The 24,486-nt window shown below is 38.9% G+C and overlaps 1 protein-coding gene across 1 annotated transcript; it reads right to left on the bottom strand.

Annotated features, from left to right (window-relative positions):
• Positions 1 to 1,562: 1,562 nt before the first annotated feature.
• Positions 1,563 to 23,720, bottom strand: MFN1 (mitofusin 1). The gene is made up of 18 exons (XM_072408138.1): positions 23,611 to 23,720; positions 18,255 to 18,377; positions 16,859 to 16,994; positions 16,210 to 16,372; positions 15,570 to 15,694; positions 14,558 to 14,666; positions 14,273 to 14,380; positions 13,923 to 14,076; positions 13,167 to 13,234; positions 10,294 to 10,415; positions 9,959 to 10,085; positions 9,534 to 9,638; positions 9,137 to 9,239; positions 7,441 to 7,667; positions 6,379 to 6,531; positions 5,670 to 5,866; positions 4,950 to 5,084; positions 1,563 to 3,661 (listed from the first exon to the last, which is right to left on the bottom strand). The coding sequence occupies exons 2-18, from the start codon at positions 18,367 to 18,369 to the stop codon at positions 3,592 to 3,594; spliced, it is 2,217 nt and encodes a 738-aa protein (XP_072264239.1). The 5' UTR covers positions 18,370 to 18,377; positions 23,611 to 23,720; the 3' UTR covers positions 1,563 to 3,591.
• Positions 23,721 to 24,486: the final 766 nt, after the last annotated feature.

Below are 24,486 nucleotides of genomic sequence, written 5' to 3'. Positions count from 1 at the left end.
GAGGTTCCTATTATTTTCAGCTCCATCAGAAACCTAAAGTAAATGCCTTACTGCAATCGCCATCCTGTCAAAATTCTGCTTATAAAATCTACAGCCTGCCTGCTTCTAATCCCTCATTCTTACTCCATGGATGTGCATTTCACAACATTGTACAGCCACCTCCATGGCTGTTCATTTCAATGTAGACCTTTTTTTGTTACAATGAATGAAGCAGTGGTGTAAAATTGGACAGAGGCATATGTAGCAGTGTTGTAAGAATGCTGCATCACAGAACAGCCTTGTCATGGTTCTCCCCATTTTAGGTGGGCGCACTACTCGGTGATCACCCGGCTGTTTTAAGGTGGTTACTGAAGAGTTGGGTCAAAATACAAGGGCTACCACTCGCCTACAATTTCCTCCCAACCAGCCTAAAAAAGTTTCTGGGTTGAACACGGTGTGTGTTTTATGAGATGTCTGATGTTCTTGCCTATCACACACTATGTAAAGGGCAATGCATTGCACAGTACAGCGGGGAATAGAGTCTAATACCTTCTGAATCACTGGCCCTAATTTATTAAAGCTCTCAATGGCTGGAGAGGGTACACTTTCATCAGTGATCCAGAAAAGCTGGAATGAATCTGGTCCAGGAGTCAAATCATTTGCCAGCATGACTTTGAAGAAATCCATTTCAGGTTTACTGGATTACCCAGCTTCACGGATGAAAGTAAAGCTTTACATCCAGGCAATAAACATTCTTTTTCATGAGTTCAGCAAGAGCAGCTTTCAGAATCTCTCAGTATAGTAACAAACATACCTACACGTTACCTCAACCAGGTGTGTGCAAGAGGGCCCCAGGAGTATCCCCTACCATTGCAACAATATCCTCTACAGGATGCCATAGTGTGGGGTTATTGGAAAGAAAGGGATATGGTGACTGGAGTAGGTACATGGTTTTAACTTTGTTGACAGGAGTTTGGCCTACTGGCAGATGGGAATTCTGCAATTAAGAGATCAGGATTCGGAGGGAGAGATTTTGTTCTGGATCTCCTCCTGTGGGAGTAATCTTAGGCTGCCAGCAGCATAGGGTAATAAAAAGGGGGGAGAAGGAACATGAGAACCGACCGCAATGAAGTAAAATATCTTAGGGAGTATTGGTGGAAATGTGGAAAGTTGTCCTAGTATGATATTAGGTGGGGTAGAGATAGTGGATTTGAAGCCCAGGGATGCATAAAAAGGGAAAGGTGAAATGGGAATCTAATCTCCTGTATGGTTGGTGCGGTATGTAGAGCAGGGTTTACCCAAGATCCCTCATCACTGTTCAAATACTGTAATGGATTTTTCACTGTCCGTGTACATCTTATAGCTTAACACTGATCAGTGACATGACAAAGATTTCAGGGGCTCAAGAGGTCCTCAAAAGTCAAATGATTATGAAAGGCTGATTTGCATTATGAGAAATACACCACAATATTTGTATCATTTGTTCACTTATTCCAGTGACCTCTGAAGCAAAGGGAAAATCGTTCACTAAAATAAATCCCTGCTACTAGAACCAGCCTTATACAAGAACACAAAGGCAAATGTGAGAAATAGAAATCTTCACTTTATTATTTTGGCTCACAAACAGATGTATATACATATGTAAAATGTATAGAAAAATGACACCATCATCTTAAATATACCACAGCATCAGAAACAAAGTGTAAACTTGTATCAAACCTGGATAACTAGTAGTAGCCCTTTTGCTCATCTCATTTTAACTTCCCATGGGAAGGGATGCGTTGTTCCATATTACCTGTGGGGTCCCATTTGTTGGTCTTCACTAGCCAATCATTTCTGCTGTCTTATCTACAAATAGACTAGAGTGTGTCTAATAAAGTAGAGTTTGCATTATAAAAACACTTTATACATTTGGCTATACACAATTATCATACAATAAATGTCCCAGCCAGACTATGCTCACTTGGAGTGAAAAGGATTAGAATTTCTGCAGCTGAGTAATAAAGAGTCATACAACACGAGATGTGTTAGTCTCCCATCAGCAACTTTAAGCGTGCTTATAATAAAAATTACTTCTTTGGGAAATCTGTCAATTCACTGCTATTGCCAACTTCTTTCTGAAAATGCTAGTTGCCAGGCTAGCTGATCCTCTTGGTTTATGATTTTTAGGTCACCAACCCAGAGAACGATCCATAGAAAGGCAGGAGTATTTTTTTGTTTTTCTATCAGTAACACACTAAAGAAAATGATACAAGCAAACCCTTTATGTGTCTCTGCACTACTTTTGATTCCCAGAGACAGCTATGGCTACCAGCTCAGATACAAGGACCCATGTAAATGACCCCTACAAGTTTTTACAACACACCACGGGCTGGAGCAGCACACCACGGGTGCTTTCTCTAAGTTATTTAATAGTTTTGCTGCCATGTTTTAGTTGTAATTGAAATATGCTAGTTACTTCATAAAGGAACACATCAATCATCTATAACACAAAGCCAAACTAGGGATACTTTATAGAGTAACCATTATTATCTATGTGTATACCACACATCATTGGAAATACAACTTGTAATCTCTGATTGGAGGTTTGCCATCACAGGCCTTCACTCATTTTACCTGTGTTTATCTCTGCTATGATATAAAGACCAGTAAAGTTCTATTCTGCACAGGAATCATGTAATCACTGGAGATAAAAAAACTGCTTACGCTGATGCCTAAATACACAAAAAGTTAATTCATGTCATCTCCTGCCCTTTGTACTAGCAATCATTTTCAATGGAACTTCAATATAGGGACATGGACCAAACGCAGCTGCCCCTGAGCACACCACAATGCATGCAATAAGGACCACATGCATTTGTAAAAGGAATAAGACAGGTATGGTATTTTGTCCTATGTCCTTGTCTACTAAAAATTAATCTTCAATACTGCCAAAAAATGGCACCACACAAAAAGTAAATGGACGCCAAGTCCCTGACCAAAACGGGAATACAAGGTAACCCTGACCAACCGTCCTGTGTACATGACTTGGGTTAGTGAGGCACCATACCAGCCAGGCAAGTAGCATTTACAAACGTTTCTCTCCTGACAGCTGTACTGCTCATAAAGATAAAAATAAAGAAATGAAAATCAGCTGCTTGTACATTTGGAAATCACAAAGTTGATCCAAGTAGGCACAAGGTGGGGGAAGTGAAGAAGATGCATATTGTACTTAATCTGCCATATTCAAACATATTCATATGAAGTTCTGCATTCATCAATGTGTACATATTTAACATTTTATATAATAAAATAAATATTTTGTGTTATATGTTCTTAATTTATACTTCAAAATCAAGTCAACTGTCAACATTGTGTTTAAAAAAGAAAACAAAACAGTGAAGAGTGAAATACAGATTCTGGTAGCAAAGAAGAATTTGTAACTCGTCTGCCTGTCAGCCGACCATGTGATGCCAGCCTTGGTAGCAGAGACAACGTAGTACAGTATCCAGGATAGAGAGCTTTAACACTGGTCGTCAAGTGTCACACGACTGCCAGCTAGTGATCGAACCATTAGTTAGCTGCAGCCCAGTGAATGTTTGAATCCTCTAGAAACATTCTCATATTAACATTTCACTTGTCCTGGTTAAGGAACACCTTTGTAAAGTGGTCCAGCTCATTTTCAAGATGGACCGCTTTGTTTCTAGAAAAAAAACAAACAAACAGGTTCAATAAACATGAAAAGCCAGATATTAAGCATATATACTTATCCCTTCTATTAGAATGCTCTTTGCACATCAGCACAGCTTACTGGCTCTGTGTGGTGCTTCCCTCCTTGTCCCAGAAGCTGGTATCAAGTCATATTCAGATACTTGCATTGCTCTTGCATTTATATGAACATATTTAATGATGTGTTAATGAATACATAGTTATTTCAATAGTTTACCAGAAGCACAGCTTTCAATCAGTGTAGTAAGCTGTGGCTTTATTGTTGACAGGAACAGGTGATGGCTCTTGTTCTGTCAGTATAGTAAGCTGCGATATCCCAGCTTCCCTAATGTCTCTTATTACCAACATAGCAGCTTGTGGTAAAGCAATACTGAGACTATGATTCTAAACATAAAATGGACCTGTAGCCTTTTGGACTTTTTCTTTCTCATCCAGTGCAGGACATTATGTTTTTACCTTTGTAGCCTATAAAAGACTAACCCAATAGAGGGAAAACCTGTCCGAATTTATTCAGGTTACATTAGATTTCAGTATATGGAGAAAGGCCCAAATTTTGAATACTGTAATAGCTGTGGGTGTGTTGCAGTGTGATCCACTATAGGACCTGTACATGCACCAATATATGGCTCCTTTGAGGGACAGTTAGTGACACTACTATCGACTTTGTACAGCGCTGCATAATATGATGGCGCCATATAAATACTGTGTAATAATAATAATAATAATAATAACTGCCTATTCCTTATGTCAAGTTAAAAAAGCTAACCCTATTGTTCCTCACCCCTACATTATAACTAAAATACTAATGACTGTGAAGCCCAAGTTAGCCCGATTATTACAACACACATCCTACTCTATCCTACACTTTGGACACAAACACATACAAACCAACTTTCCCTGCTCTTTTGGCACGGTTAATAAAAACAAGTTAGATATTTTCCCTGTGCTGCCGTTTCTCTGCTTCACTCTAAAATACTGAACCTACATAGGTTTCAGTGATTGGTGGACATTTATGCTCGTATTATCAGTATATGAAGCTCAGCACAACTAAATCCAATGCTAACTTTGAACGTGTACAGCGAGTGAGCAAATCCAGGGATTTATTTAATGGACTATCCCAAGTAGATAGACACAGATTTATTAAATCAGCCAAAACAGATAGAAGAGGAACTCTTCATGAACGTAAGAACCCTCCCTCCCATTATCTGCCCCTTTCTTGAAACATTCATACGAGTTTCTGATTTTACAAAATCTAATATCACCTGAAAAGTTTAGCTTGGTTTTGAACTTTCTCAAGTTGTTTTATTTCCTCAGACCGTTTGTTGATGGATTCCATGAGGTCTTTTTGAGTGATATCAACCTGCTGACAGAGTCGAGTAAAAATGTTGTCCAGTTCCCTGGAAGAGATATAAAGTGAGATACGCTAATCAAAAAAGAAACTTTCAATTTCATTAAGTGTGCATATTCATCAATTACCTTACAAACATACGTATGTCTTAGGTGCTTACTGTGTTCACATTATTATATATTGTTTATAGATAGGTCACGGTTACATTTCAGTCTTACACCAGGAGAGAGATGCATACACATTTATTGTACAGCACTAGGCAGAAACAAGAGTGTGCGTAAGCAAAGTATATAGGGCTGCCCCAAGTCACTAGGTTTTCTGAATCCCTAAATAGGACACATTATAGGATAATTTTGTAATCTATGCAAGCATGTCTGCAGCATTGTAACCCTGTAACATTTTACAAAGATACACAATTTTTTTTCCACAAATGATCGCATACTATAATTCTGTCAGTTTTTCAGGCTACCCGATTGTTTTTTTAGAGGGTAGTCTATATGGTACATAGTTAGGTTGACAAAAAAAAAAAAAAAAGACATAAGTCCATCAAGTTCCACCGCTAGGGAAATTAACATATCCCAGATAAATACCCTATAGATAAAGTTGGTCCAGAGTTAGATTTGGATTTACTTACTTCTGCACTTGGTGGCCGCAGTTTGCACTGGTAATGCTAACAATCATCTGCAGTTTGTCTGCTGCATAGTTTACAAACTGTTTCTTCAAAGTTCTCTCCTTAGCTCTTGTGGTCCACGTTAACCTCTCATACACATACAGACTACCATATGCCAACACTGAGCATGCAATCAGCTTCCAGCCCACAGTTCTCCAGATCTGCACAAAAAATTTAATTAATAAAATTATACAGGCATGATATTCCCACAGACAGGTGTATTTCTGTTTTAAGTAGATTTACTTTCCCCACTTTACTGTACTCTGGTAAGTGTGAGGGCCACTTTACATTTGTCCCATGACATTAAGGCAGGATTTATATTATTGGGTTATGGCAATGCACACTATGCTGTGTGTTACCATTCATTCTATGAAGGCAGCCTGTTCATATGAATGGGATGCTTAAGACACCAACACTGCATTCACTATTTCTTTGTAACAAAGCACACTATAATCATTAGGTAGTACAGGTTTTCACTGCTTAAATTACAGACAGATCTTGTTAGTATTTCATTTATAGAGATCTCTGTGAAAAGATGTGTAAAGATGAGTACGGTCATTAATGCTAAAGGATGATAGCAGCCTCTTTTTTCCAGCTTTATTTTAGATTATAACATTTGGAATATTTACAATAAAAATGTGTTCATAAACCTCTAAACTAGAAGTTATCTTACCATTCCTCCTATAATAATTACTCCCATAGAACCCCTTGATGTCAGGGAAGCCAATCCAGACATCATTGTAACCATGAGCTCATCTTGTGACATAGAATCTGGAGCCTGCACTGGGTTAGCACTTGTGGCTGGTGTGCTCACAGGTCGAGGCACCTTAGAAAAACAGAAATGAGAAGTTATAATACTGAAATCAAGTAATTTGTGAACAAGTTGAACAAAGGAAGAAAAAAGGCAATGTGTACACCTAATATAAAATTGAGAGATTTATTGTCAAGAAAGGAAAGAAGAGGGGGGGTCCAAAAGGGAGGTCTAGAGATATATGTTTACCAAGCCTTAAATTAAATTAAGTACAAGGGATACAGCAAGAGAAGGCTTGTTTGTCTAAATATTAGGATAAAAACAATGTAATGTTAATTCAAAACAGCATATTACACAAAATGGTAATTGAATGCAAAAACAAGCAAATACATCGTGGGCTTTCTTGAAAACACTATAAAATCCACTTGCAAAAAAGCCATATTTACATATTACAATTACAGTCTCATGGCAGAGGTATGTCTCTCGTTTTGCACATTGGCTTCATCAGGGGACATGGAGACTTACACTAGGTACATTATGTATGCTTTAATGCACCACATACCTACCTTCCTCTGTTCAGTCCTACATGGTTCTGTTCAGCTGCCAGAAGTGAGGAAAGAAAAAGCTGCCTAAGTTCAGAGCCCCCAATCTGATGGCATGGTCACATCATAAGAAGGGCATTTTGTACAGTCCTGGCAGCTGAGTGGTGGGGGAGCAAAGGAAAACCATGTACATCATTTATATTAGTGAAGAAATGCTATTTAATTAATAAGAGTGAAAATTAACAATTTATTCCTATGCAACAACTTAAAAAAAGTGTCATGTGGGGGTGGAGGAGGCACTATATAAAATAATAACAGAGCTGACATATGAATTTAAACCTTTATGGCTCCCAATGCTGATTGCCACAATGTAACCAGTACCAAACTACACTATTCAGCAACAAGTTACTTTAAACTGAACAATCTTGAATGCTGTACACACCTGAAAAACCGGTTCTGCAAATCCTAATAGGAGGCGAGCATTCTTGGCTCCCAAATAACGATTAACAAGTGACGTCCAGCCAAATGAAAAGCGGAACGCAATGTCTTCCTGGAAATCAGAGCACAGCTTCTCACAATTTAGATTGTAGCTGAGATCAAATTTTCTGCATGGCAGGGATGCGCTATATTCCATTTGAACAGCAGGTGGCAGCAGTGGTTTTAGGCTTTCTGAAATTGTAAAACCCATGTTGTTAATCCAGAACAAAACAAGGCGGAAAACATAGTGTGCAGGTCTCCCATCACAAATCCTAAATAAGATTTAAGATTCATTAGTTTTGTATGACACATAATATGTATGACAGCACTAGATCTTCATGCAGCCCCTCTGAGAAAGATAAAGGATTTAAATTGCAGTCTCTGGGTACTGAATGTGATGTCTGACCACACAGCTGGCTTCTGGCCATAGAAAAAAAGTCTAATGAAACCTAGACAAACACCAACGAACCTGCTTCTTTCATTTTCATTCCTGTCTATAAAGCATGAAAGAGTGAGGATTCTATGAGCAAAACACACCTCCCTTTCCTTTTCACCAAAAAGATTTAAGTGCTTTACAGACAACCATAAAATACTGCAGGTTACTATATGCTACTACAGGAACGGTTCATGAGAAGCATAGTACATAACATGTATGGACAGTAGTAGTCTTCTACAACCGTCTCCTGACAGACACATAACTATACACCACTGAATAATTGCATTCTATCATTAGTAATACAAAGTTTGAATTGTTTTCAGATTTAAAAAGTGTTAGGCAGATTCTTTTATGCTCCCTGTAAATGCAGCCAACATTAGAAGTATTTAGCTGATGTCAGACACTTTAAGCCTCCTTGTAGCACTTCTAAATCGAAAAACTTTAAAGAGGCCAAAATACATTTTTTTTTATAAAATGTCCTATAAAATAACTGCATCCAATAAAGAGCTTTATTTCGAATAATAAAAGGCTATATTCTATTATGATTTCTCTGTTCATGCAAAAAAACTTTTGATTGATCAATTAAAGGGAACCCTTACGGAAAGGTATATTTATACTGCCCACTGAGCTGGAGAAGCATGTATTCAGTAAAAAGTCAAAGTTTCAATTCATATGCGTGATCCACATCAGTTACTCAATAGGGAGAAAAGTTAACAAAGTTACATGTGTAGCTGCTAACAGAAAAATACAATACTAGCCTCAATGCAATTTAGGATAAGTCCATTTATTAGGTTATAAAAGATAATTCTGACACACCCTGCCCTCCCTCAGGACCTCCATGTACCTACTAAGTATTTACATAAAGACTTTTACTTGCATAAAGCTCACAGAATGAGAAGTGTACCTTCTCTTTCATGGCCAGTGACTACCTCACCGGCAAGCAGTTATGTATAGACCAACAGACATGGCTAAACCCAAAGTGCAGGATTATAGGAGCAAATGTGGACATCACACAAAAGTTTTTTTTAAGGTCATCAATCTGATAGTCTTCCTCATACATGTTGCACAGTCTGGGTGATAAATGGTCTGTTAGATATTACTTTAATACATCTAATAATACTTAGATTTTTCATAGGGTGTCTAGAGAGTTAAGACACTAAATTGGGCAGAACCAACATCTACACATTGTTAAGCAGGCCTCTTTGCAGTAACTAGTGGCTGTTACCTATAATGTCCTCTTGTGCTTTCTGTATGGATGTATTCACAGCGGTAGAACAGCGGTCAGCCAGCTTTCTCCCCATTCCCTTCTCTATGTGTGCATTTAGCTCCTGAAATAACAAAAGAAAGCAGCCGTAGTCAAAACAATAACAGAAACGCTCAGCATAAATACACAATGTATTTTGTCTGTTATTCAATCATCGAACGCCCCAGACACTGAAGTCTTTACCCAGCTTCATACATTGAACAGAATTTTTAGGGCAGTTTGACATTTGACTCTAAAGGTGCAGATGTTCCAGTATGCACAAAGATCTGAATATCCAATTGAATCCGAGACCCTACACCACACGTCTTATTATCAGACCAAATATCAATACAATACCAGCTTGGAATATGCAGCTTACATTTTTATAATGCTTCAGAAACTGTGGTGATGGGTGAAAGTCCCCTTCAAACTTGTCCACCAGGAGGGAAAGATGGCAGATCTCATCCATCATGGCATTGGAAACCTGTAAACACAAAACAAGGGCTTACTCTTTTAAGGTTAAAACTCACTTAAGAGAACCTATGCCCTTCACTCTTCAGATTAGTGTGCCAGCCAAAGTGGTTCCCTTGCATGTTTGCTGTTAGTGAACACGCAGAGATGACCACAATTACTAGTTCATCAATGATCCTAAAGTAAGCCACAAGCATTCAGACGAAGCATTTGAGTTCCAAACGGCCCTCTGTGATATATAAAGCCGCAGTCATATGACAGCCTGCATAGCAATGCTATGCACTTTGCAAATGTAACCCCATGATAAATCTAGTAGCAGAATATAATCCTCACCTGTGTGTTTACCACCTCTGTGATGTGCATTATCCGTTTCCTCACATCTTCACTGAGGATCTGCATCTGGCACTGGACAAACTCCAGCCTGTCCATTTCATACTCCCTCTCTTCTATTGCACTTACTCTGAAAATGCCCAAACACATTGCAAGTCAGTGGGTGCACAGCTTGCAGGCATTGTAACGTTATTTGCAGAACTACAGAACACCATAGATTATTACAGAAGGAATTTTGTATTTTAGTTACCTTTAATGGAACTTAATAATAAAATAAAATATATAAAGCCAGAATAGAAGTATGGTATTTTTAATTAATAAAATGTATTCAATCCTACCTCTTATCAGCAGCCTTGACGTTTATGGAATCCATTATGGCTTTCACAGTATCTGTTATTTGTTTAGCTCTGATAGTGTGTTGTTCAAACTTTGTTTTCACTGCTGACTGCGAGATACACTCCTGTGGGGTCCAAGTCACAACACATTACTGTGATCCCCTCCAAACCAGTCAGGAATAACAACAGGTAGATGGCACTGAGCAGCACCAGAGAGCAGAGGCCTTACTGCTGCTCACATGGAATGCAAATAAAAATAAAATGACTAAAACAAAAACACATTTATGACATAATGCAGCAGCAGGCCTGTGTCCTTTCTACAATCTGCATAGCACAGTAATGTGCATCAGTGAATAAAAACGAAGACGTGGAGACAATTCTATTAAATAAATGGGACAGGCTACTACTATGACAGAAAGGATAGCATATGGGATTGAAGGGGGGGGGGGGGGGGGGGGGGTGATAGGAGTCAAGAACATCAGGGCAATACAAAGATGATGAATTACAGATACAAATATATACAGTTTGCTTGATTTCAAAATTTGGGTAGGTGAAAAAAAAGAGATATTCCTAAACTAATATTTGGCCATCTTTAACTTTGTATGTGAGAAGAAAACAGGTTCATTACATTATACATATAGCAAAGTGAGAATAGTAAATCCACCCATTGATAGTATTCTTCTCCATTTAATAATTATTCTCACTAACAACTGATGAGAAGTATGGTATGGGCTGGTGGTGTAAAAAAGTAAAGTCTAAATTGGGGTATTTCAGATGTGTTTTTTTACATACATATTGAATATTTTCAATTTGAAATTGCCAGATGTGCCTTTTATGTGTCTGTACATTTAAGGATAGAAACTCAATACAGTAACTTATCAGAGTTTGTCATTATTCATTGCATTATGCACTTTTTGGTCTACCGAAAAAAAAAAAAATCACTAAAAGGTAGGCTAGCTAATCAGTCATAAGTATATCTTTAGCTCTTGTTTAGAATTGGTGCCAAGGGTAAGTCTGGCAAAAGAAAGCCAAGCCAAAAAATAAAGGCCTGAACAATGGGTTAAATTTATTTGTACTTTTTTTGACTGGTAATTTGTGTTGTAAAGGATAACCTCTTGTCTCTCTGCTGCCTCATCAAAAACATATACAAATATTGAACAGAACTGGGCAGTTTGTGTATGTTAGGGATGTTTTCTCTTTGCATCTCTGGGCTGAAAAGGACAGTTGGTATAATTATGCCCACAATACAATCATGCAGTCTATAAGATGCTTTCATGTGAGGAAATACATAGTGTAGCTGGAGGCACTCTTTTAGCAACAAGTTAATGCAAGTGCAGAAGGGGGATCTGTAGGCAGACTGCAACTTAATTTAATGACATGGACATATTTTCACCCAAAATGTACACATATTTGGAAACTGGTTTATATTTGGAAAAATATTGAGTCCTAGGTAAAAACTGTGTGAAGTAAATATTGAGTGAAAACACAAATATACCACTATACACTTTAGTAGTTTGGTGGATATGGGATAGATGGATAAGGTGAGCTTTATATTGAATATATTTCTGCTAATGAGGAGATAAAGAAGCTCAAACAAAATGGCCTTAGCAGGGGGTTTTCTTCTGGTTTGCAAGGGTTAAATGCCCATTTTGTCTTAAACATAAAAGGCGAATATAGGCATCTTATTTCTGCTTCCTGCAGGCTTCCTTCTGGCTGGAAACTGTGCAGCCAAAGCCTTTTTGAGGTCACCAGGTACAACAAAAGGTCAGCAGTCCTTCACTGTGTGAGGACATTGAGGACCCGTCCACAACCTAGAGTATTATTAAGGTGCAGTCCACAACCTAGAGCTGCCAAGGTGAAGAAAAGGTAAATATAGTTGCTTTATCTGTTCTTTCAGACAGAACACAAATGTGAGTCTTGTTTGAAAAAAAAGTATAAACATATCCATAAATGTTTTCACATGCAGTTTTTAGTGAAAGCAACCTTTTTTCATGCTTAGTTTGAATTGCCCATGCTTGCCATAGGTTGACTTTAAAAAGTGTAAACGGAGATTATTAAAAGGTAACATTTACAATGAGAACACATTTAAGACATAGTAAAGTAAAAGACATAAAAGTAAGAAGCACAGAAAAAGCAAGGAATTATTATTGTTCCCCAAAGAAGTAAATCTAGAGGTCAGCAATGACGAACAAGAGCTTGGAAAGTGACCGCACACTATGAGAGCTAGATTACGAAGGAGCAGACATTAACACAGGACTAGAAGAGGAGAGAGGTTAGTAACTGCACAGAAGGGAAAACCACAGATTAGTTTAAAGAAGCATCTACATTTACTATGAAAAACTATCCATCCAGAAGAAATCTACATTTTACATATAACACCTGAATCTGAAATTGCTTTGTAGAACTTTGTAGCCTTTGTTTTCTCTCTTGAACTACCCCACAAAATAAAGTCCATCTTTAAAAAAGTTCAACAACTTTTTAATATGTTTTCACTAGATTTTCATTACATTTTTTTTCAACCTTCAAGTCATCTAGAAACCATTTGCCCATTCCATTCACAATTGCACATTTTATGGGATGTGTTAATCTGATGCCTTTTCCCACATTTTGAACAAAAATGTATCTTTTTAATTTAACTGAAATGTCTTAGTGGCCAGTAAGGACATTTCTTATTGAACAGGTAACCTGGCAGGTTGTAGCTTAGTTAGGGCCCAGTAACAAAATTAACTATAAACCACAGGAGAACCCGGATAGTACTTGTTTGACTTAAAGCACATTTTAGTATTTAAAAATGGAGTACGTGTTCACATCAGGCTGGTAAAACAATGCCCAACATTTAGCTAAGGTCTAAAATAACCAGGGAAGTCTCACTGTACCTCAAACAACTTCTCGAACCTTTGAAATTCCAGAAACCTGGTCTGAAATCCTTCGGCAAGAGCACCACCTTTTAAACAGAACAAAACATTACAAATGAAACATGTGCAATGCCCTGTGTAAGTGTATGCCCCGCAGAGTTTCCCCCACATCCCCAAGGTAAAAAAAAAAAAAATGTGCAGAAATACAAAATATATACCCAAGCCCCATGTATTTATATTGATGCCAATAAGGATATTGTTAGGTAGGTGTCATTGACTAAGACTGTTCCAAGGGCTAATGTCACAATTGCAATCCTAACACAAGCAAAAATTTACTAGAAACAGAATTGCTGGAAAAGTTTTAGTATGTACTTCCCTGCATGCAATTTTTCACTTCCTCACCAGATTTGGCAGCAAGATGTTGCTCCTTTCCTGCAGAGAGAAAGTTTACCCAGAGAAGTAGCGACTGAAGCAAGCAGATATTTCACTGTCCTGATGTATACTCAGAAGTGACCTTGCCACTAGAAAGCTGCCAGAACAAGTGACAGGATTGCTAATCTGGCCCAAGTGTGACATTAGACTTAGTTTTCCAGGTGAGCTGAAGATTGTTTGAAGTCTATGCAGTGGTAACTCAAGGACTTGTATAGCCATACACAGAAGCACACCCCCTAACAAGTAGTCTTGTAAGCCTGTTCTCTGATGAAGTCTGACACTTTACTAACAAAGAATGTAGGGAGAATTTTTCAAAGATAAAAGCAGCCGTTATGCTCTACCTACCAGCCTCAGGCATCCCCTGTGCTTTGTGCATTCGGGCATTAAGAACTTCTTTGGCAGAAACGAAAAATATGCGATTTTGAGCCTCCGACCTATCCACAACTTTGAGCTCTTCCACCAGGAAAGACTGACACCGCTCAGTATGCTGTTTTCGTACCTGTAAATACAGATGTAATAAAACCTTGTATTAACTCCACACAAAACAATATAATATTATAAAGCAACAAAAATAGTACAAGATGATTAACTTAATTAATAAGTAACTAAATTTTGCTTTGGTCATGTATGAGAATACTAAAATAACAGTTTAATATAATCTCTAAATATCAGTGGAAAAAAAATAATGTACTTACATCTTCCATGTACTCTGGTTCTGATGCAGATGCATCCCACCGATTATTTAATATGAAAATATTGGGTTTGGACAGTCTTTCATTTACTTTATGAAAAAAGTGTTTTTCCTAAAATAAATAAGAAACAAAACATTAATTCACAGTCAAACTTGTATTTGTATTCAATGTTTCACAATAATACAGAGGTACAATTTAGGAACATTACCAGTTACAACCTAGGAGCTTACAACCTAACGTCAAACATTATTTGTGTAATTAGCACAATACTACTACTAAATCATTTACCGTGTTCATAAGTGTGGATTCTGAGTTGGCAACCAAGACAAAAACATCAGCATCCAGGCAGAACTTATCAATCCAGCTGTCCAGTTCAGTGGTCACATCTGTTCCTGGACTGCATAAAAAATAGAAAGGCATTTTACTGACAACACCTAGATATCCCATGTAAACTGTTTCTGCAAAAATGAATAAAGACCATCTAGAAAACACACTAATATCTGGACTATTATTATCAAGCAATAAGCTTTAAAGGCTTTAGCACTGGAAGGCAGTTCATCAATCACAGGACACTGCTTTAGTAGAAACTAAACTCTTTAATATTCGTTTCTCAAGCCATTGGATTTGATAGACGCTAGAACACATAGACATCACAGCAAGGATACCTCTGCTCATTATGGGAGTCAAATGTCTCTTCTTAGGTCAGTGGCTGGGAAGAAGTAAGAATTGGAATTTAGGACTTAGCAGATGACTTTTGTCAATGTTAAAATTTGCATATCAGTAACAGGACTGTTGTGTCCACTTAGGATGCACATTTTTGGGAAAACTGCTTGTGAAACAGCTTAGTGTGCAGAATATGATAGGAAAACTACATTTACACTTGACAAAGATATAACTTTTCCCAACTATATGAAATTACATAATTGTTTATGTTTTACCAGCTAAGGATTTAGGTTTAACTTTTATGTCCCACAGAACTTTACAGCTGGGCTCACACCTGCAGGTGTAAATCTCCATCTCCTGTATACTAGTATTTATATTAAGGTTTTAAACTACTTAAAAAGGCCACAAGTTTAACCAGATTCATAATGTTTGCATTGTGATACACAGAGAAAACTGCAGACAAAAAATAATTGCTATGCCTTAGGACCAATGGTCTAGATCTGGATACAAATCAAACATTCTGCACAGCCTGTTATCATGTAGAGAAACACCATTCAATATGTCCATTATAAATCTAGACAAAGTTTTGAACTGATGTTGCTCTGCTCTCCTTAGAATGCACCAACCTATCACTTACCTGTCTACCAGGACCAAGTCATCCCTTAGAAGGGCACACTTTGCTTTTGGCCAGAAAACATGCACAAGACAGCCTACTTCCAAATCCTTATCCATATGAAGGGCGTGAGCCAGCTGATTCACAGTCTGCAAACAGAGCACACAAACATAAAAAAAGGTTCTACAGAGTATATCACAAAACAAAATATAAAACATTAAATAAAAATTGTTTTATGGGTAGATGTCCACAAACATTACAACTAAAAAAAAAATCATTACATCTTCTCCTATAAATGATCAGAATGACATATTGAGAGATAATAGTCACAACATTCTCTACCTCTACATGTATAAACTCTCCATTTAAATTCAGTATGGCAATTAAAACCCCAACCTCAGTAATCAAGAAATAACTTTATTATTCTGCTTATATTTTATAATGACACCCTAATCACTACCTTAAAAAATAAACATGCATCTTTGTAGACAGAGGACAAAGGCTGCAAAAGCAGTGGTGCATCGAGTTCTTTGTTTTCACAATTACTTCAGTGCTAAACACCGTGAAAAATACAGGGAGTGAATCTCACCAGTGGGGGCACAGACAGCAATAAAACCTGACAGAGGTTGTAAGAAATTAGTTATTTTCTTTAGAAAATAAATACCTTAACACTTTTCTTTTCCTCAGAGCCTTCAGTCATCAAATATGCCTTATCCCCATCTGTCCCCTCCACACTCAGGAAGCAGTTAGTTGTGTGTCCAATGCCACTGGGTAACACCCTGTCCCATAACATGGAGTTTACCACTGTACTTTTTCCACTGCTTGTCCTAAAAAGAAATACACAAAGAAAATAATATTTTAGAGTTGTTAGTTTGCAGAACTCCTCTTGTTTGTGTTATCATTATGTGCAACTGGAACTTACATAATTTTGAATACTTTAACAAGACAATACATCTTTATGGGAAAAAACTAAAAAAAAATACTTGGTGGGAGAGATTCCAATCAAACGTTATTGTGCTGACTACAAGTTAGACCATGGTGACTGAGAAGAATTCAACTTCTGCTGAAGCTATCCTCAGTAGGGAATCAGCAAAGATGCCGGTCTGCACTGCACAGTGGGATGATGGCAGTACAAGGAGCGGCACTGTTACCAGGGTGGGATTCACCCATGTCCTGCTGCAAGAGCTTTTGTGTTCAGTAAGAATCGCAGAGATGACCCAAACACAAATATGCTTATTGAAAGGTGAACATTAAGCTTCCCCACATCCTAACAAAATGAATAAAAGTCTGACTCATTACAAGCTACTACTCACCTCCCAAAGAATGCCACCTTCATGTGCCTCCGTGACAAAACCTCCCCAATGCCAGCCAGTTTTCTCTTAAAACTCTGAATCTCAATGAGGTCATCTTCGGCAGTTATGGTTTTTAGCTCTGAATTCTGAGAGGTTTCTATAGGAACATAAAACGTGGACAAAAAAATCACTAGCAACAATGAACAGCAAGTTTTCTTTTTTCAGGTTTTTTGTCTTAGCTGACTATGCTCACCCACACTGCTCTAAGGAGGACAGATGTATCTTGAGGCTACACTCTTAACCTGGACTACAAACATATCTCCACTCATTATTTTCATTGCATACAATGATTTGTTCTGTAGATTAAAAGCATACTGGATTTCTAGCAGCATCCACAGATTTTTCTCTGTAATTGTAGAAAATGTTTATAGATCTATAAAGATAATTTTTGTATTTTTTATCTGGCTAATAAATAGTATATAAATTTTATGTGCAGATAAATAATTAATCTCATCATGGGTTAGATTGGATAGAAAACATACAGTGGATAAATATGGGTGTTTTTTTCTGATCTGTGGCTATTATATTTTTTCTCGGTAAAATACAGTTGGAAAATTATTTTGTTTGTGTGCCTTCATTTTAGGCTGCAAAACAACAAAATGTTTTTACTGTGGAAGGGGTGATTCTTTCCTATACCTACTGTAGCTGTCAATCTCTTAAACGAGGATATATATTTTATATTTTCCTGTGGGATTACTATGCTGATCCCATGAGGGCTGTTTGTCACAGTGACCATGACTAGCCATTCTGGAAAATGTGTTAGCCCACACATTAAATGCGTAAGTAATGATAACACCATGGACAGCCCAGAGTTGTGTGAGCCATAGGAATAAACAGTTAATGATGTTCCCAGGCCACTACATCAGCGACTAGGAATATGTGGTCTCTTCTAAGCTCAGCCCATTGTAATTTGAAAACCATGCCAAAGAAAAGTTGCCTGGAAAAGCAACCATGTGCATGAACCCTAACAATCATTTATTAATAATAATCCGATGTCAAGAATAAGGAGATTGTTCTAAATACACCCAGGCAAATAATGATTTGCACAATAAAAACAAACTCAGTACACAAGCCAGTTATATTAAAGGGACCCTCACTGGCCTGAAGGAGGGTCACTTTGACACATATGGCCAGCTTACAGATTTGTTGCCATATAAAATAGGGAATCCCATTTTAATACAGAGGTAGTAATAGGTAGCGACAGACAGATTGCGCAGTGGAAAAATCAGTCTTTGTGGTAACCAATAGTATTATTGATACATTCTGTTTGGATCAGCTTAGAAAATGAATGCTTGACATTTACAAAAGTTTGGTAGCTAATCCATGCATTGACCTGTGAACAGAGAACCATTTTTACCTTCTACAAAGGCAACTCCATCATTGATAAATCCAACCAGCTGGTCAAAAATAGATGTAATGGCCTTCTTTGCCTGCACAAAGTGCTTTAATGGGGACACGCTTGTTTCTTCCATTTCTTTTCCTGTGCAGAATAAAAAGAGATTGGTAATGAAGCACACAATGGAAGGATATTTGTCTCCACATTATATAATTAATACAAATATAAATAGGATTACCAAATCTATACTAAGGCTATGTACACACGTGCAATAATTGTCGATGGAAAGAATATTTCACGATCCTTTCCAACGACTAACAACTGCACAATGCATGAACTATTGCTATACATACAGCACCGTTCTGGAGAGGGGAGGGGGAGAACGACGGAGCGGCATCCCACTGCGCTCTCTCTTCTTCACTTCCATTATGATCGTTCGTCATCCATGGACCTGCCATGGCGGTCCTTCGGACAATGGGCGCTGTACACACACAAGATTCTCATCCAATATCGGTCCTGAGCTAATTAACAGATGAGAACTATTGCACGTGTGTACCTAGCCTAAGCCAAAACCTGATGCCATTTGGGGAAGACCAATGTAGGGTTTTCCCTTGGCAGCCCCATATTAAATGAACAGGAGCTGCTATTATGGTATGATACTAGTACTGAACCAGTACCACTCACTGCTACCAGCTGTCACATGTTCCTTTGAATCCAGGGCAAGGTGCAAGGTGCCAGCCTTGGGGAGCTCTGCAAAATTATGCGACCGTGAACCTGTCCTAACTGTGGTTAAGTATTATTGTTCTGAATTTTTATCAAATATTTTAGTAGCCCTCTCTAAAATAGAAGGCTAATACAAGACACCTATGTCCACACTTGAGGTGGAGTTGACAACAGTTTTGTGTAGTTTAGTGTAATGAGATGATAGTTACTGTCATAAACTGGCTCCCATGGAGTTAAATCCTCCAATTCTCCATGAATTCCTTTGTAAATGGAATGTCTGACCTTGCCTCATTTTCTATTTCTCTGAGACACTACCATGATCTGCATTCAAATGCTCTAATTATGGATGACCGAATGTTTAAGTGGACCCAACATTCCTCCAACATAGCAGCTTCCACATTTGTTCTAACTATATGCAACCTTATTCAGTAACATCAACTGCACAAGAAAAAGAAGTGTGCAAACACCCAACAAATATAAAACAAACTACAGGGCGATGAGTATTTCGGGAACAGACGTGTGAAGGTAATTTGTTTACTAGCTAGCAAATGGTTGTCCTTGGGAAGGACGGACACAAGTGGTGTCACTCCCTGGTAAAGTTCCCACACATCTGTGTCTGTACATAACTTGTTCCATGAGATTACACAGTAACCGGATAAGGGGCATGCTTCGGAGAATCTGGTAAACAGAAACCGAAGTAGTATGCGACTTTGCTCCACAGACGTGTACAGTGGAATTACTAAATAAAAGGCAGACAGAACACATCAAAAGCTTTTATGTAAAACTATGAACTTTATATTTTCAACAAGCAGTTTCAAATAGTTTCATAAACTTGTTTCCTAATCATCTTCAAGGCCAGCACACAGCCAGCCTGCCTCAGTTCTTTGTGCTGTCTCCTGGACCAGCGGCAATGCTGGTTATGGGGAAATAAACCATCTGTGCAGGTTTGGTGAGACATATGAGGCATCTCTCTTAGTTGTTGTGCCCACTTTATGCCACCATGACGTAAAGGGCTTTTATTGAGTTTGGCCCTGGATTTCATACCTGGGATGTTCTATCAAACCTTCCTACCATCCTGTACTGCATATATTTAATACAGCCTTAGCTCAGGCCTGGTTCTAAAATTTGATATCTGGCCAATGAAAAGCTCTCAACACCCCCTTTAATAATACCGGGCAGAGTGAAATGTCCTTTTTACCAGCCCAAATCTGCAGACATGTTATGTTCCAGTTCTGAATCATGTCTTCCACGGATCCTTTGTCAGGGTCTTTGATTGTGGCCATTAGTGGGATTCTCTCATCAGCACTTTGGTCAATGGTGGGAGCAAGAGGAGACCAGCCAAAGGAACATTTGCAGCACTGATCAGTGGCCCTTCACATCCAAAAATGTGCTGTCAATGGATTTGGATGGCAGATTTAGGAGTTTATCTTGCTTAAACAGGAAAACCAAATGGCATGCAGAATAGATTGAGTGGTAAAGTTAGGCAGGAAATATTTTTTGCCTAAAGCTGAGCTTTATACACCCCCTTGACAATGTACAGCAGTCACGAAATGTGATGTGCCCCTGCCTGGCAGTACAGATCACTGCATCATTAAAGAAGCCTGAATACCTACATCTATTATCACTGGGCTAATCATCATTATATTGAGAATAATTCCCTACTAAGTGAACAAGGTCTTCTTTGTGATAGATGTATACATCCATGTCCAATAAAGTTTGGCAGAATAACCAGAATAACTATTTACTTAGAACAGAATTAATTTACTTAGGCTTAATAAAAAAATGTAAATTTTCTCTTGCATTCCTTGTCTTGCTGAGAAGCAGCAATATACTTTCTGAAATACTGTATAAGAGAACATAAGCCTGATATCAGGCGGTGGAAAGATCGAAGGAAAACTTATGTTTACATGTCGTCGTGTGACAGAAATATGAAATGGATGGCATGGGTGAATCTGGATGTGATTTGTTGAAGGGTCTAGGACGGATTTTCTCAACATTTTTAACATGGGGGAAACCTTAAAAAGTTTTTCATGGAACCCCAGTGATATTTTCTACAGGTAGTCCCGGTGTTAAGGACATCCAACATATGGACAACTTCTAGATACAAACGGGCTTCCCTGCTGGTTCGTGTGCAGGACAGAGGCTTGAAGGGGGGAGGGGCAGTTTGCATGACTTGCAGAAGAAATCTTTTGCTAAACACAGCTGAGGTTGTGGGTGATCTTAGAGGACTGAGCTCTTTCTGAAGCCTCTTGCAACTCTTTAATGACCAAGACAAACTCTGCAGTTGCTTCATTTTGCATATCAAAGCAGAGCTTGCTCAAGAGGTAATGAATGTCTAGGCTTCATAAAGTTGTTTTTCTTGCTTTGTGAATAACTCACAGTGAGGATTTTTTTTATAGTAACTGACATTGCGCTGCCTAATAATATGTTGAGACAAACATCAGTCCTAATTGCATTTATTAAAATAATGTACCTGTTCCGACTTACATACAAATTCAACTTAGGAACAAACCTACAGTCCCTATCTCGTATGTAACCTGGGGACTACCTGTATACCCACAACTCACAGGACACTAGTGTGGGGGTCAGTGGGAAGAATGTCACCTTTACAGATAGCGAAAAAGATCACTGGTGTCTGTTAGGCTGACCTGAGAGGTACAAACTATTCATTGCTCAAGGAACCCCCAGCAACCTCTGGAGGAACCCTGGTTGAAAAACACTGCTCTAGGATGAGGCTGTGTTCAGGACAGGGTAGGAAGAGAGCTCCGTGCAGGGTCCATATGCAAGGAGTAATAATGACAGAACTAACTCAGTGATCCACTAAAGCAGAACAAAGAACACTAAGAGATTTTCAGGAATAAATTGGGGATAAATAGGTGTATAATTAGTGGCGTCTGTGCTTATATAGTGTGCATTGCCTCAGGGTACATCCCACCTGTCAGTGTCATGCAGTGCTGCATACAGGTGAATGGCTCTTTACTTCCTGCACTGTCAGACTAAAACAGGAAGTGACAGAACTACCCATCACCTCACCCTCCTACTAACATTTTATTATTATTATTATTAAACAGGATTTATATAGCGCCAACATATTACGCAGCGCTGTACAATAAATAGAGGTTGCAAATGACAGATGAATACAGACAAGTGACACTGGAGGAGAGGACCCTGCCCTGAAGAGCTTAAGCTGCGTACAGACTTGCAATAATTATTGTTGAAAACAAAGGACTAACGTCCGATTGTCCTATAATCGTTAACAAAAAAAGTGCACGATATTTGTTAACAAAAAAAAGTGCACAACAACTGATGCTGACGAATAAGAATTGTCGCCAGAAACGAACTACTGTCCCGGCAGATCTGATTGGGCGACATGGTTCACTATCTATTGTGTGTACGGTCTTTCAGTGATGGTGGATGGTTCTGCAGTACATTTTCTCCTTTACATGTCACTTCCTGCATCGTTCAAACAATCGTATCTAGCGTGTGTACACTATTGGTGGATTATATTTGAACGATCGTATTGTTTCAGTATGTACAGAATTGTGTACAATACGATCATTCAAAATAATTGTGCATAATTGTTAGTCGTTCGTTTTCTAACGATAATTATTGCAAGTGTGTACCTAGCTTTAGAATCTAGTAGGTGGGGGAATTTCACACACAATAGGATGGGAGATATGTAGTGGTGGGAAGTAGTGATGGTTTCAAAAGACAGAAAAAGCCGGGTAGGCAAGTTTAAAAAAAATGGGTTTTGAGTGCTCTTTTAAATGAGCAGAAAGTAGGAGCAAGCTGAATAGGAAGAGGAAGACCATTCCAGAGAGTCGGGGCAGCTCTAGAGAAGTCTTGTACCGTGCGTGTGATGAGGTTATGAGTGAGGAAGTCATTAGTAGTTCATTGGAGGAGCGGAGACAGCGGCAGGGGGAGTATTTTTTTACCGGGTGAGAAAGGTAAGTGGGACAATAACTGTGTAGGGATTTGAAGGCAAAGCACAGGAGCATGTATTAGTGGGGATGTTCAGCAGTTCAAGAAGGGCTGATAATACATCAGCGTGTATGAGAACTTCTGAGCTTATGTGATTTCTACCAGGATCAACAGCTATTGTTTGCATTGATTTTAAATACCATTTAAATGAATATTTACCATCATATAAAAGACATTCATGGTTAAGGAGTACATATAGATTCCCCCTGTATGAAGCCCCCTCCATGAGCACAGGCCAGGGAGGGAAGTGGTGCAGCCAGTGACATTCTGACACCTGGAGGGAAGGACATGTCATCCGCCATACAGGGAAATGTCTGGGTGTAACTGCACAATAACATCTTATATAATAAGAATAGATATGTGGCATTTATTTTTTCTTTATGTGAGTAGCCCTAATAATAAATGTCATGGCACTTCCTCCAGACAAACCAGTCTTTCCTTGTGGTGTGCAGCATGAGCTGTGCATTCTCCTCACACATGACAGGAATATCCTCAGCATAGGTGAGTATTGCTGGGCATTGTATGACCAGGACACAGGGTATGGAACACATAAATACCGCATACACCGGCGTGCAGAAAACAAATATAGGAGATGTAAGCTACCCCAGACCGCACTAGACCTGACAGACACACCGACTCAAACATTACATTTCAATATATGCCATGGCATTACCTTACTCGGCTGCCCGGGCCCGCGGTCACCAGCCGAACTCCTACCTAGCCGGCGTGTTGACCCCTGGTAACCTGATCAGATCACAGCCAATCAGAAGAAGGGGGTGTGGTTTACGTCACTTCCAAAGCACGTCAGTCACTAGAGGCAGAGCTGTCCTTTGCTTTCCGCCTCCATCTTGGTGACTTCTTCCATGCCAGGCTCCAGGAGCACCGAGCTGTGGGAAATGGATGCCGCACACTGTGCCGGCCTGATATTTACCATTGTGTGGTATCAGAGCCTGGTGACATGGCGCTCCATACCTGAGATATGATCCCTCCTCTACACCATTGTCATACCACAAGATCCATAGATAATGATTAGTATTATCACATCTCTACACAATGTCAGGGCTGATATCAGCCAGTATTTATCATCAGACTACACAACCACAGGGTAAAGAGAGGCGGAGATGACCTGTCACCCTGTACTTGTCAGGTCTCTATAGGGATAAAACATGGGAAATGTGGCCAGCGTGCTCTCCTTTGTAGCACCGGGGTGCTGGGTGTGCCAGGACTCTGTCTGCATGGAGTTTGTATGTTCTCCCTGTGTTCCGTGGTCTTCCTCGTTCCCCTTCCTTCTCTGCTCAGTCTGGCAGCTTTATAGGATTTGCACATCTGCTTGCATGCATCTGGTTTACACTGGGGTTTAAGGCCAAACATTCTCTTTTGTACCTAATATGGGTTCTAATCTACTATTGTCTGATTCCAGAGCAACTCCTAGGGTAGGGGGTAGTATGAGTGTTATGTCTCAGAATATTAGGGTCAGTGGCATACAGGAACCAGGGCTGTATATAGGGGCCAGATGAATAAGGTATATGGAGAGCAGATATTGAAGTGA

Source organism: Pyxicephalus adspersus, chromosome 4 (genome assembly GCF_032062135.1).
Source record: "Pyxicephalus adspersus chromosome 4, UCB_Pads_2.0, whole genome shotgun sequence".
Classification (NCBI taxonomy): domain Eukaryota; kingdom Metazoa; phylum Chordata; class Amphibia; order Anura; family Pyxicephalidae; genus Pyxicephalus; species Pyxicephalus adspersus.
This window is presented reverse-complemented; position numbering and strand designations above follow the sequence as displayed.